At 36.3% G+C, this 15549-nt stretch overlaps 1 protein-coding gene across 1 annotated transcript in view; it reads right to left on the reverse strand.

The window, feature by feature from the left end:
* LOC122346795 (insulin-like growth factor-binding protein 2-A) overlaps nucleotides 1–1447 on the reverse strand; it is a 6922-nt gene extending 5475 nt beyond the window's left edge. The window contains exon 1 of the mRNA XM_043241647.1: nucleotides 1377–1447. Within this exon, the coding sequence (XP_043097582.1) occupies nucleotides 1377–1447 (71 nt within the window). The remainder of the gene's footprint in view (nucleotides 1–1376) is intronic.
* Between the last annotated feature and the right edge of the window lie 14102 nt (nucleotides 1448–15549).

The raw sequence follows: 15549 nt of genomic DNA on the forward strand, positions 1-15549 counted from the left end.
TTAACGCATTTTCTGTTTTGTGTTGGTGTGGGCTGCTCTTCTGGCTCTGTCTCAGTGGCCCCAAACCACTGCACAAATGGAATCTGCATAGATGTGTCTATGTGCCAAAACCATCAGACATAAATGATAAATACTGTTATGGAATAATGAAACTTGTCATATCTGTACAGGTATTACTTTTAAGTGCACATTTAACAATGCTTTACTTAAGCCACTTGTAGAATAATTCCTTATTCACATTTGCAGCAAAAGAAAACAAATACATTTTTGAATTTCCTAACAGAGGCAAATGGTAATGAACATAAATTGTTGTTGTTAACTTAGCTTATTTGTAAATATGTAATGTTTATAATGATTATTAGCCTTTGTTAACAACTTTATTTTAACCAAGGTCATACACTGTGAGTTCCAATTTATTAAGTAAAGTAATGGAAAATACAATAGACATAATAGGTAATATCCTACTTTTTAAGTGAAATCTCATTGACATTGACAGTAAGTGTATGTGTGTGTGTGTGTGTGTGTGTGTGTGTGTGTGTGTGTGTGTGTATATATATATATATATATATATATATATATATATATATGGTATATATATATATGGTTTTCATGTCTCTATGGAAATGTTCAACGTATTATTTATGTAAAACAAACAAATACTTATGGGAAACATGTTTAAATATGCTGCACTAGATTATAAGCTAGGATAAGGCAATGATTGAAAAGAAAAGTATAAAATACTAATAGAATTATTAGAATTTAATTTGCACTTTTAAATTCTTTTACATATAAGTTAATTAATCAATCATTTATAAATTACAGTGACAGGAGAATTTTATACAACCAAAAGTTTACACGCTAAAAAAATACATTCTACTTCTATATAAAGTGTGTTACTTCATAGACTGCCAGAAATGTTACAATTTCACAGGAAACTGCATAATCCTTATCTACACTATAACTATGCACATGGCATAGCAGTCAGTTTTTTTGTGTTAGCACTTATTCAGACAAAGCTGGAGGATAATTTAAGAATAAGTGTATGATTGTTCTTGTATTTATGCATAGTCTCCATTGGCCTACTGTAACTGAAGTGTAAAGCTGGACTGTGAGCTCTGGCACTCCTCAAATCCATTCAGCTGTGTAAGCTTAACAGGAGAAGATTACTTACGCTGACACATTTATCAACACACACTCAACCACTCCTGTCTCTCTCTCCTCACACACACACACACACACACACACACACACACACACTGAGGGCACCCATCCCCTAGCACTGTGGAGAATCAACAACTGGCAGATGATCTGAATGAGTTCTATTGCAGGTTTGTAAAAACACCATTCACACCTACTGTAATCCCCTCTCCCCACACCTGCACTCCAGATCAGTGAAGATGACATGCTGCCATAAAATCCTTTCATCCTTCAAATGCTCCACTATCATCCTCGTCCCAAAGGTAACCCCAAATTACTGGAGCGTAATGACTACTGAACCTGTGGCTCTAATATCTGTGGTCATGAAATCCATTTGAATCATTTGGCTTATCTAAATGACTCTGTACCCTTGCTGGACTCGGTGCAGTTTGCTTACAGAGCAAATAGGTCTGTGAATGATGCTGTCAATATAGGATTGCATTATGTTTTGCAACATCTAGACAGACTAGGACTTATGTGAGATCCTCTTTGTAGACTTCTCAGTTCTGCTTTTAACACAATTACTCCTCAAACTGGAAACTGTGGATTAGCAGCTTCCTGAAAGATGGACAGCAGCTGGTGAGGCTGGGATACTTCCTCATCTAGCACCCATACGACCATTACTGGAGCTCCTCATGGTTGTGTTCTCTCCATTGCTCCTTCTCCCTGTACACCAACAACTGCACCTCTAATCACCCAACCTTTGTCAAAGCTCCCAGAGTTTGCAGACGACACTTCAGAGTCATCAGCCTCATCCAGAACGGGTGACAAGTCTGCTTACAGACTGTAGGCGTTAAAGATCTGGCTGTCTGGATGCAAACAACCTGGGAGCTTAACACACTCAAAACAGTAGAGATGATTGTGGACTTCGGAGGAAGCCCTCTGCACTCCCCACTCATCATCATGGATAGCACTGTATACTGTAGAGTCATTCAGAGTTTCTAGGCACCACAATCTCCCAGGATCTGAAGTGGTAGATTGTGTTAATGCAAAAACTATAAAATACAAGGTACGATAATAAAACATAAAAAAAGCAGAAAAAATATAATCAAAACCCAAATTAAGTAATCATGGTAAGTCATTTTAAAAAAATAGTTTTCAACAGTTTCTTAAAAATACCTAGTGTAGGAACACTTGGAACATTCAAAGGAAGCACATTCCATAACCTCAGAGCAGCATGAGAGAAGGCTCTTTGACCAATAGTTTTAATTTCCAAGTAAAGCTGATGAGAGAAGAAGAGGATCAGCAGAGTGAAGAGAATGAAAAGCCAAATAAGGGGGAACTAAATCACAGACATAAGAAGAAGCCAATTCATGCACCGCTTCATAATTTAAAACAAGCATTACTGGAAGCCAGTGCAAGTTACAGAGGACACCACTGCCTTGAGGCCGTGTGTGAATGAGAACATGTGCTGCTAAGTTCTGAATATATTGTAGCCACTTGATAGATTTCTCTGGTGGACCAATATAAAGAGAATTACAATAATCAATTTTCAAGGTAATAAAGCATAGATGAACCTTTCAGTAGCAGATATAGAAAGGTAATGTCTAATCCTAGTAATATTTCTGGAATGGTAAAATGCATTGATTTAGTATATAACAAATATAACAGTTTACAAGCTTGTGAAGAAGGCAATACACAGCTGTTATCCAGTTTCAAGTTAAAGCTGCTACATTTATGGATGGCTGCTGGTGTACCAATAAGAAGAACCTCTGTTTTAGAGCTATTTAGTTTTAGAAAATGCAGGTACATCCAAACTTTTATGTCCTGCAAACATTCAGGAAGAATTTTAGAACTGTAACATCACTTTGTACAGATGTATACTTGTGTGTTAGCATAGAAATGATACCCAAGGCAATGTTTTCTAATCATTTGCCCCAGAGGAAGCATATAAATGCTAAATAATATGGGCCCCAGAACAGAACCCTGAGGAACACCTGACCGGACTAATGTCTGATTTGTTGTTTCCAAAAAAACAAACTGGGATCTCTCCATAAGGTAGAAATACAGAGCCAACCCTTTAGTCTATTAAGTAATATGAAGTGGCATACTGTGTCAAACCCTGCACTCAGGTCTAATAAAACCAAAATGGTAGAGGCAACAGAGTCAGCTCAGACCAGGAAGTCGTTCATAACACAAACCAAAGCAGTTTCAGTACTGTGCCCCCCTACCTAAACCCAGATTGAAAAGGCTCTAAAAGTTTGTTTAATGCCAAGTGAGAATGTATTTTTGCCATAACAACACATTCCAGGACTTTAGCCAGATAAGGAAGATTTGAGATAGGCCTGTAATAGGCCTGTTGTTAGATCAGAGGTATCACATCCAGGCTTTTTAAGGACTAGTCTGATAGCTGCAGCCTTAAGTTCACTGGCACAGAACAACTCCAGTAATGGGAGAAGTGTTAACGATATTTAATACGAGGGACTGATTGTCAACAGACACCCCTTAAGAACAGGCCAAGGATACATGTGGTTGAGTTCATTGTCAATACTAATTTTGAAATATCATCAGCATTAATTGTTGCAAAACTAGAGAACTAGTTGTATCAATACTCAGTGGAAAAACCTTAGGGAGCACAGAGCTAGGGGAAACCAATAGACCACAAAAAAGTAATGAAACTTGTTATACTGCTGAACAGTGGAGCATGTGGGTGACTTATTTGGCTTTAAAAACTTTGTTAATAGTTTTAAAAAATCTTGTTTGGATTTGCAACAAATTGGCTCTTGCCAATACAAAATTTAATTTTCATCGTATATGAGCTTGTGAACTGTTAGGCTGAATTTTTGTATTGCTGCTCAAATATTCCAAACATTCCTAGCTCTGAAAGCAATGCCCCTCAAATTATATTACATTAGGAGTGTCAATTGCAATCACAAATAGGTCAGATTTAAAGACAACTGCAAAGGCCTCCTCCTTTCCCAGTCAGTTGTGGGCTATTAATGTACACATAACCAGACGGAGTAGTCAAATTTAGATTTTGTCATTTTGTTGAGTTTCATAAATACAGCGTTTTTTGTTCTATGAAGTTCATGTTTCAATAAAAGGAGTTCAGAAAGAGTGTACTATATCATGTTGAGATCCAAATGCTAGAAGGATCCGCTCACCACAAAACCCAGTCAGAGTTAATGTGAAGGTGACAGTAGTTAGCAAGTGGATGCATAATAGTAGCAACAGATCAAGCAGGTTACACCAAGTATGGTGACAAACAGAACCATACGAGTGTAGGAAGCTAAATCTAGCTCCAGTCTAGCATCCGATCAGATATACGGTATTGGGAGCAGCGATGCAGCAGTCACGAAGATGACAAGTCACAGAACAACGCACCACAGTAAAATCCAAGTTCACAAGATGACCAGTATCAATCGCAGTGATGCAAAATAACAATTCATCAGAATTAAAACAATTTAAGACAAACAACAAACAAACAAAAACTGGACAAAGAAGTGTCCAGCACAATGCGACAAGTTTTGTCTTCGCCTCAAGTCCCAAATGAACAAAAATTTTGACTTTGGCCCAACAGAGATTGCACTTCCTTCATCACAAAGTTTAACCTGCCACAGGAGCTGCTGAAACAGTTCTACTGCGCCATCATTAAATCCATCCTCTGCACTTCTATAACTGTCTGGTTCAGTTCAGCTACCAAAACTGACCTCAGAAGACTGCAGAGGGTAGTCAGTACTGCTGAGTGAATCACCGATACAACCCTCCCACTCTCCAAGAACTGTACCTAATCAGAGTGAACAAAAGGGTTAAGAAAATCACTCTGGACCCCTGGCATCCAGCATACTCCCTCTTTGAACTGTGGCCGTCTGGTCCACGCTACAGAGCACTGAGCACAACAAGAATGACCAGACACAGGAACAGTCCCCCCCCAGGCAATCCAGTCATGAACACTTGATAATGCAGGATAATACACTGTTATACATTATTTATTTAACACACATACTTATTTACATTTCAAATTTGCACATGTCATACCTGTCCAAACACATCATATCTGTACATACTCAAATGTATATTAAATATTGTGTTTTTCTATTTTGTACATTGTTTTGTATATTTGTATATTATTCTTTTTATGATCTGTCTTGTATTTTTATGTCATTCTGTTGCACTGTAAAGCTTCTGTCACTAAAACAAATTCCTCCTACGTTGTAAACATACCTGGCAATAAAGCTCATTCTCATTCTAATTTTGTCTAGTGTGACACTCCGATTGCTTGCCACTGTAATCTTGTCACACAGCGTAGTTAGGATATGGTGATTAGAAGATAAATGTTTAGTTTTATGAAACTTTTGGTACTTTTCAATTTAGTGGGCAAAACATTGCAATGTAGACATGTGCCGGTATTCGGAAAAACAATGCATCACGAAAATGAAACAGCCTTTAGTCCCTATTGGTCTTTTAATTCTTTTGCACTTTAATATGTGTATTTTTTTACTTTAAACATTTTTGTCCATTTTTTATTGTATTGTAAATGTTCATATTTTTATTATAATAAAAAAATATTAAACCTGTTATACTGTATTATGACAACTCTTTTTTGAAAATAAATTTCAGTATACGGTGATAAATGCATTAGCAATTAATCACAACATGAAAAACTAATAATGGCATATGCCCTAATGCAATGAATGCAACACAATAATGTAGAAATAAACAAAAGAAAATGAATTGCTGTTGCATTTTTTATTTGATTATATTTTAAAAGACTAAAGACATAAAACTGTAAACATTTTTAAAATGTATAAGACCCATTTGAATTTTACAAAGAACTGCTTTGGAAAAGGTCAAACATGGCAACCTCAAAGAACAGTTAAACAGTGGAGAACCTCATGACAAGCTTTACTATACTATACTTTACTAACTATACCACCATTTCTAAACATTATCTATGTTTTACTGTGGAAACACATATATTACTTGTACATAAATGTAAATTTTTTTAATTAAATCTGAAAAGGGAAGTCTACTACTATTTTTTTGTTTTTACATTCTTACTTTTTTAAATAATCTTTTTTTTTTTTTTTTTTTTTTATTGTGCTTTACATGAACTGAAATTTACATTTCCATCAATAATAAACCAGCACACAAAATACATAAAAAACCTGTGCTAAACAAACTACTCACCGGGGCCTTAAAGTATGTGTGTGCAGCAGAAAACCTGTCCTTCTATTGGTATCGTGACAAGCAGATATCCTGCTGTAAAGCACATTTGCATTGGCAAACAAAACATATCATCCACACACACACACACACACACACACACACACACACACACACACACACACACACTCACCAAAAACACGCTCAGAGGAATAAAATTAAAATGAAAATGACCAGTGTCATGCATCAATCCCATTAGTGTCTGTATTCCTAGAAATTCCAAAATTAATTTGAAACATGAAAAACGTATATGTTACAGGGATGGTTTATTCTTCAACTGTTTGGTTTTTCACAATCTTCAAAAAACATATTTTTTGTTCAGTTGAAGAAAGAAACTCACCCAGGTTTACAAACAACTTCAGGGTGAGTAAATGATGACAAAATATTTTTTTGTCAGGTTAATGTTTCTGCGCTGCATCTCAGGAGAGATTGTGTTTCATTTTCTTCCCCTTACGAGGAGGATATGACAATAAAAACACTTGACTTGACTATAATAGCGGCATTGTGGAGCTGCAAAGATAAAGCAGACCAGTCAAAAAGCGTCATACAGTAATTTAGATCGTATGTCTGTGTGTTTAAGATTATTTGTGTTTAGAAAAAAGCTCTTAATAACGCCACTTCAGTTAATTATCTATTACATTTCTGTGTCTTCTCTCTTGAGCTGCTTTACATTTGGTGTTTCAGGTCTTCTTCTGGGCGTTTTCTTATTACGACTTGAGTCGCTTCGTGTCTGCTGGAGTACGGTTAGATTTAGGTTCTGTGAACTGTAACTGGTGGCATTACGATTCCACCCAAAAGAGCAGAAAACACTACGCTTACTGCAGGGCACTGACACTGAGAAAAATGCACTGCTATCAGCAGCTAAGTGTTATTGGAGACACTAACTCATTGTGTGAATTGAAGGGAGCATTGAGAAGTGGCATTTCACCAGCCCACCGCTCAAGACAGAAAGACTGAAAAAATGTTATTGAGTGAATCTTGCTATTTACCATCTTACCACCAGACAGTGCTGTGTAATGATTTACTACCACATATCACACTTTGAATATATAGCACAACTCTCTTTTGGTATCTCTCTAAATTACGCATGGCGAGCTGTATCAACTATAAAAACCCATTTTATTACTGAATTATTAATTTCCAGTCACAGTAGAGGGAAAAAAGAAAAATGCAATATCCGCCTTAGTGTTGCAAACTAAACACAGCACATGTGACAGTGCCATTTCCACAGAAGACCATCCTTTGACAAACATTTATACAATTTGTAAGTGTATACATCATCTTTCGCTTTCCAATGTACAGAGACAACAATCCTTTTATCAGACACAGATAGAAGCTTCTGAGCAACCTTTTACACAGAAACAAATCTTATTATACTGAACTGTCATTACTTTAGTATTAATATAATAGTCTGTATTAAAAAATGGAAATGACGACAACAATTTTCCATCAAATCAAGGTAATCTGTTTAATTTCCTGCACAAAGCGATTTAGATGTGCTGTTCTGATGCTGTGATGCAGAACCACAAATTCAAAATCCACAGCAAGTTATCAAATGATGATTATTGACACATAAAATGTTCTCATATGTGGTGTCTTTGAGAATGATTATAGTTATAATGACAAATAAAGAAATGGTTCGCCCAAAAGGAACTATTGAGTTCAATTAAAGTAGACCATATGTCTTGTGCGCAGTATTCTAAGTCTTGTGAAGCCATGAAAATAGCTTTGTGTGAGAAAAGACAAAAGTTCTTTTACAATCTTTAGCTCCCTCCATCCCCCCTTAACTTTTTTGAAGTAATTTGTAGAGAAGAGCAGTGACAACAATTTTCAAAATGTGTCTTTCAAAAAACTGTTCTTTGGAAAAATGTGTTGTTGTTTTTGTTTTGAAGGTAAACTTTTCAATAACAGTTCCACCATTTGTTTACTAATCAAATCTGATATTCTAAAGAAGAAAAAAAACTGACAAAAGCACAAAGTTCAACAGGTATCTAAAAGCTACAAGTTAAAGAGACTACCTTCTGCAAACAGCAGTCACGTACAGGTCTATACAAAGATCTGCTAAAAGCTCTGTTGAAAAAAAAAAAGTGTCTGCTCTAAACAAACAATTGGGTGTCACTGTGATCCATCCCCTACTGTCCTAAAGCTGTATCTTATCAGAGAATCCAGTACTAGCCACCTCCACCTGGGCTAAAGTCTCCAGAAGCAATAAAATCTCTCTTCTCAGAAATAAAGCAAACAGATTCATACTTTCATTTTCCGAAATATATTTCTGACCAAAATATGTATAGGTTAAAAGTATTGATAACCGGATAGAATGATACAAGTTACAAAACTAATACTAAACGCTTTCAATCACAATCATTTATACAGTAGAAGCAGTTAAAAGCTAACTGCCCTTACAATGACTAAACATTTCATCCTTCCTGGATTAACAATGAATGACACGGTTTTAATCAGAAGTCCAATTTGAAAATGTTTCCTCTTTACAAAAGGGACATGTTTGTTTAAGAAGGATTTTTGGTGATTATCCATGTTTCTCTGAAAAAGGGGGAACAGTGTTCCTCAACCTCTACTGAGCTTGAGGTCAGGTCAAAATTATGTACGACGTGTGCTCTCATCTGTATTTAAAGTTTACCCATCTGATCAAAGCATATACCTTTCAAGAGCTTTTTGGGAACTATTTTAACTCTACCTCCATATTAAAATTACATCTAAAAGTCAATCAGTCGTGGTTTGAAATTACGCTGTCATGTCAGTTTAGATGAAAAAGTGCATAGAATACACAGAATTTGCTGGAGCATTATGAAGAGAATTTAATTTCTGACACTCTTACTGCTTGCTTTGCTTCACTATCAATCCCACAATTCCCTGCTCATGAGTGTCACTTAGCTCCCATAAACCCACATACTGTAATCATCAAATTACGCTCCGCTATTTTCAAACTGTTACTGGCTTAACTGGAGGTCAGCACTTAGTTGCGCCCTGTCTGTTCATTTGGGTCACTTCTGACTACTCAAGCAGGTCCGTCTAGCAGAGCACCCAGAACCTTCTCCAACTCCTAAGTTGGTATCTCTGAGAGGTTTTTATGAGCTGTATACTTACATACTTGCATGACAACAAACTAAATGGACAAATTAAAAGTCTCCACCTCCATTATATGGCACTTTTTACAGCCAGAAGAGTTTTGTGACATAAGCAGAGTCTAATGTATGTCCTCAACCACACAAAGGTAAGTCTGACACTAAAGTTGGAAATAACATTTTCTGAGAGAGTGATGTCACCATCACTGATACTGAGTTGAGTCTGATTTTCAAAAATTCTACTGTAGATCTGAGCTATCCATTTTAATTATTGTGCTTTATCACCCAGAGCTATGTGACCTTACAATTTTACCCAGCAGTTGTAGATAATTGAAAGTCATTGAACCTTTGAAGATTGTCTCCTTTTCCAACATTTTCTTCTGTGTCTGGCAGGTCTCTGAAGATGTCCCTGTAAAGATGTCAGCTAAACTAAAAGTGAAATCCCAGACACATGGTTTAAATCACCCATTGGTCAGTAGAAAAATATTCCAGGCTGCAATGAGAGCTAAGAAAATTGTCTTGGCTCTACAAATAGTAAAGAGTCTGACTGACTACTAGGAGCTGTGAATCTTGGTTTTACTATTTAGCTGAATTACGATTATCATTATCAACTCAATGGCCTGGTTTCACGAATGTGGCTTAGTTTAAGCCAGGACTAGGCCTTAGTTAAATTATTTAAGCTTTTACAAAAAATGCCTTAGAAGAAAAAATATCATTACAGGTGTCCATCTTGACAGAGAACAAGAACACTGACATATTTTAAGATCTGTCAGAGCGAGATATTTTCATTTGAGGCAGCTCAAACAAGCATTTTAGTCTGGGATTAGCTTAAGCCCTGTCTGTGAAACCAGGAGAATACCACATTATCATTAGTCATTATTAATGCACATGGCTACATTTTCATATACATTTTAAATCAAATTTATTTTGTGCAAAAATGTAATAATTATTACTGATGACATCACAGGCAGTGGCAGCTTTAACAGGCTGCATTCAGACTAAAGCACAGATCTCTTTTGATATATAAGATGTTTTACCCTGCTCTAAAAACATAAATGACATCAGATTTGTATAAAAGCATTCAAAACACAAATGCATTTAACCACAGCCATTGGATGAACATGTAACAAACAAATGCTGAGAAAATCTCTTTGCATCCCCGAGAATCAATTTTTTTCTCCCACCCGTACAGCACATGACTGTCAGATTTGACTTACTGTTTAGTTCACAAGCTCTGTAATGTCTGCTGCTATCAGGCTAAGTTAGGTCACCAGGACTATGGTCACAACATTTGTCCAAAGTCCTCTAAAAATTAGTGTAGCTAGATTTGACTTGACTTCCCATAGCCTGATTATATCAGGCATCTCTATCAAGTGTAACTGTGAATTGAAAAACAATTCAGCGTAAGCTAGCAGTATGGCTGTGCGAGTTAACAAGTAGAAACTAGGCGTGTTAATTAGTAACTACAACTTTTCCCTCAATAATTTGTTCATTTGCAGCTTATTGATAGCTAATAAAGTAGTTCTATCAGGACCACAATCACCAATATAACTTACTATTTGCATACATTTCAGGTTAGGGGAATGGTTCTGTTCTGGGCATACACTCACTTCCCATCCACGCAGCCTTGCATGAATAGGGGCAGGGAGAGCAGAATCTTCTGTTACCTGAGGGTAACAGGACAGAAACAATGTCAATGATAAACGTAGCAGATACATTTCAAGTTCTACATGATTATTTACAACATGATTCAGTGGTATAATTCAATTATGTATTCACTGCCAAGTTCTGACTGGACAAGAGGAGGAGCTGGGGATGGAGGTGGGTGATTAGTTCCTGCTGAATAATGACCAAAGGGAACTCATGAAGGGAATTATGATTGGTGTCGTGAACATAGGTAGCTGTAGATCAGTTGAGTTTCAGCTGATATAAGCATGACTAGGATGACCTGCCAGACCTATTGCGTGTTGTAAAGTTTATGTATTGGGTAGGATTAGGGATGTAGAATAAGGTCATGTAGAATAAGGCATTAATATATGCTTAATTAGCACTAAGAATGGCTAATATTCTAGTGATATTCATGCTAATAAGCAACTAAAAGGTGTAACCATAAACGATCATTGTGCCCCACTCTGTTCCTTTTCCTTTAAAAAGGTACATTTTCTATATCAATCAAACAACAAAAGATAGAACATTACTCACTTTTCTTGACTGAATAACTTTAGTAGCTTTAATAAGAATTAAGGTTTGTTTAATGAATGCAGTGTTTTAAAAACAATTTAGGCTTGTTTCAGACTGGACATTCTTGATAGTACATCTCAAAATTGAAAAGATCAAAATTGAGATAATGGATTGTAATTTTGTGTTATAAGATAATGATGTGGTATTTTGAGAAGATCTCCACTTCTACTAGCATGTAATCCACTATCCTGCACTTCTTAATTGGACAGTCGTATTTCTCTAAGAGGAATGTTGGGGGTGTTATTAATACAGTTATTGGCTGGTCCACAGGGGATAGATATCATAGATATGGCAGCCTACACTGTTAAAATCTTGCACCGATATTAAATTCTTGCATTCTACAGATACCATGGGCTAGTATGCGCCAAGAACCAAAGAGAGGACAGAAGAGAAGAGAGAGGAAACAAAATAAGTATGTGCTCCAGTATCTGATTTATCAAGATAGACTACTTGCATGCTTCGTCACAGAAGTATATTCAGAGATTTCACAGTCCTTTCAAAAACGACTGGAGTCTGAAAGCTCAGTCACCCTCAGCCCCATCAATTGTTTGTTTTTTCCTTCATATTAGGAATCATATTGGTCATTTACATCCATTACATCTGATAAGGCAAGCTCAGGTCTTGCCTCTCCCACCTTTCTTCTAGATCGGCTCTTAGTTGCTTAAGACAGCTGGCCCTCAAGATCAGACTCCTGAGATGAGATCATTGGCCATGGGGTCAGCATTTGCATTTATCTTAGCTGTCAGATTCTCAACCTCTTGTGCCTTTACATCTGTAGAAAAACCTGCTTATGTCAGCTTAACGGGAGGCTGCTACGCCATTTGTTCCCAATGAAGCCTGAGAGAGTCTCCCCATGAGCTTATAAGGTTAAACAGTTCATGCAGGTGGTATGATTCCCTGTAGCCTTGAAAGCATGATCATGATCAGGACAATGAAGGTATCATGGCCAATCTCATGGAAAACCTACAGGAATCACAATGAGCTACAAGTAATCAACCAACTATGCTGCTGAAAGAGAGAAAATGAGCCATGTTTGTCTCTGCAAAGTAAATTACATGGGAAGGGAGGGAGAAGGACTGCTTTTCACAGTAAACCTTGCTGTCAGAGAGAGGACAGATGAATATAATATACATCTAGACCGTAATGGATTGATATAACAAATTTACTGTTGTTTTTCTTTATTGAATGGACACCTATTAGTGGTATCCTGACCACATTAACAGCTACTTCAACTAGCATGTAATATGGTATGATGCTTGCTCAGAGATATGTAGTTATCCTGTTTTTTCAAGTGTAAAATGGGAGCAGTTGTAATATGAGTAAACAGTACACAGTGAAGACAATCAGCTGGAGCCTGGTGTGTAATACAGCATTAGCAAACCACTCAAATCAAATCCCTATTGTGTTTTTTAATTTATTTATTTGTATGTGTGTATGTTTGTGTGTGTATGTGTGGGAGAGAGAGAGAGAGCAAGGGAGAGAGATTGTTCTCATTATAATCTCATTATAATATTATCGCCCCTTAATCTGTACATTTCCGCCTTTCGATTTCACAAGCAACAATAGTTACCAGTCTAATGCCATGGAGAAAGTTTGAGCAAAACATGCTAACTGTTCTGTCACAGAATACTATTTAGAGTCATAGCCTCAGAGGAGAAAAGAGAACAGTGAGTTTATTGATTTATTTACTGTATATAGCTGCTGCTGTACATGTAATGTGATTTCTTTCCCAGCTGTTTTCCTTCACAGACATAACCGACTGTGTGTATAAGAACTTAGTTTACTACTCACATGCTGTGACAGCTTCTTTCTGTCCTTTGGCTTTGGTTGTATCAGAAGTTTAAACTAATATGGTGTAAATGCATGGTTTAAAATTATTTCCGCATAATAAACATGATAATCAGATGTTCTTAGCAGGTACAAGCTGTAATGGCCAGGGCATGTGAGCGGAGCAGAGCGGGAAGTGAACAGGGAGGGAAGAGTGCAAAATATAGTCGGAGCGCGGAGCAGGTTTTTATCCAAAGGCCAGAGAGATAGCTCTGTCTCACTCTGGTTTCACTCCGATACCATTCACACCACGAGTCTAGCCCATGCACAAATCCACTCAGAATTCACCTGTGCCTTCAACAATTAACAAAACTGCTAGCCTACACTTCAAAAATCGTTCGTTGTGAAGGAAGGAGAGATGGAGTTTGTGAAATATTTCCAAAAGTAAACCAACAGATCATACAGATGCACAATTCCTGTCAAAAAAAACGACATGATCATGAACAGAAATGTGGAGATACGATGTCAGTAAGTAAGGATTCCAATTGTAAATCTAAAAAACACATAATGTGAAAACTTCACACACACCAAGGACTTATATTACATTTTGTAAAAAGGGACATGATTTGTCTCCTTTAAGAAAACATATGTTGCATTTATGTATTTATTTATTTACATATGATTACATTTAAATGAATACAAATATATACACATAAATAAGCAATTAATCGTTTAAAAGTTTTGATTAATATTTACATTAAGTCCAATATAAATATAGTAAATTATGCCTTTAATAAACGTAATTACGTTCATAATTACAAATGTTCTATATCACATTCATAAACTATAAAATATAAAACGTGGATACATTCAGGGTTTTAGCTTTATATGTGCGAATAGTAGGGTTGTGAGATCAGATGTGTCTTTCGAGATGCGTCTGGTCTCAAAAGAACTTCTGCAGAATCCTCGTGACAGCTGGCATGATGCTATATTCTATAGAATACTATAGAAATAATTATAGTCAGCAATTCTGTCTATACCATTCATTAACGTGTGATTATTTGTACGATGAGATTCTTATTATATTGTAGCAGAATAAACATAATAAGCAATTCAGTACAAAATATTCAATTAATGTGTTGTCAGTAGTGCCATTTGTAGAATATCCACAGAACACAAACTATGCACTCTTGTCAGCCACAATACGTTTTTCTACATGTATTTATGCTTTGCAGTGCTACTCCTCCAAAATGGTGCTATGTTTCCACTACAGTGACGTTACTTTGAATTGTTGAATAAAGTCATTATTTTTGTCTTATTTCTGTACAAAAGTATTCTTGTTGCTTCATAAACCTACGGTTGAACCACTGATGGCAGATGGAGTATTCTGTCAATGTCTTTCACACTTTATGGACCTTGACAGTGTAATTTACTAGGTAGTCAATTAAACAGTCACAAGCCTGCCAGATTTCAGATTTTCAGATCCAAAATATCTTAAATTGTTTTAGACGAGTTGGAAGGATGAATGAAGCTTTTACCACATAGGGGTAATGATTAATGACAAAATTTCATTTTGGAGTGAAGTAATTCTTTAGTTATGCCGTAAGGTAGGGTAAGTGTACAAATCCTACATTGTTATGACTTGCAAACTTAAATGTTTGGTTTTCTGTTATTTGCTATATTAATTGTTGTAAATACTGCTGGTTTATCTATATAATAATCAGTATGTTAGTAGAAATATTGAATTCATAGCTGTATAATTTCATAAATGTTCAAATTTTTTAGGAACAAATATTGTATAATTTTTCACCTGCCAAGTGCTGCCAACAAGGTTATCTTCTTCAACAACACCACACTTGAGCACAGAAAAATAAAAGTTGCTTTTACTCAAATTAAAAAAAAAAATAGCATGGGGGGAAAAAAGTGAATTAGTGGGTCCCTTTCAGCCGGTCATTCCAAGTCACCTTGGTAACTGATGAACTGGGATCAACCAATCTACTTTCGGGAGTGTATTAAAATGAGCTAATGCACATTGACATATGCTGACTGTATCCAGCTGCAGCTCATTACAGCTTGAGTATAAATAGGAAACTGG

The sequence above is a fragment of the Puntigrus tetrazona genome, chromosome 6 (assembly GCF_018831695.1).
Source record: "Puntigrus tetrazona isolate hp1 chromosome 6, ASM1883169v1, whole genome shotgun sequence".
Taxonomy (NCBI): domain Eukaryota; kingdom Metazoa; phylum Chordata; class Actinopteri; order Cypriniformes; family Cyprinidae; genus Puntigrus; species Puntigrus tetrazona.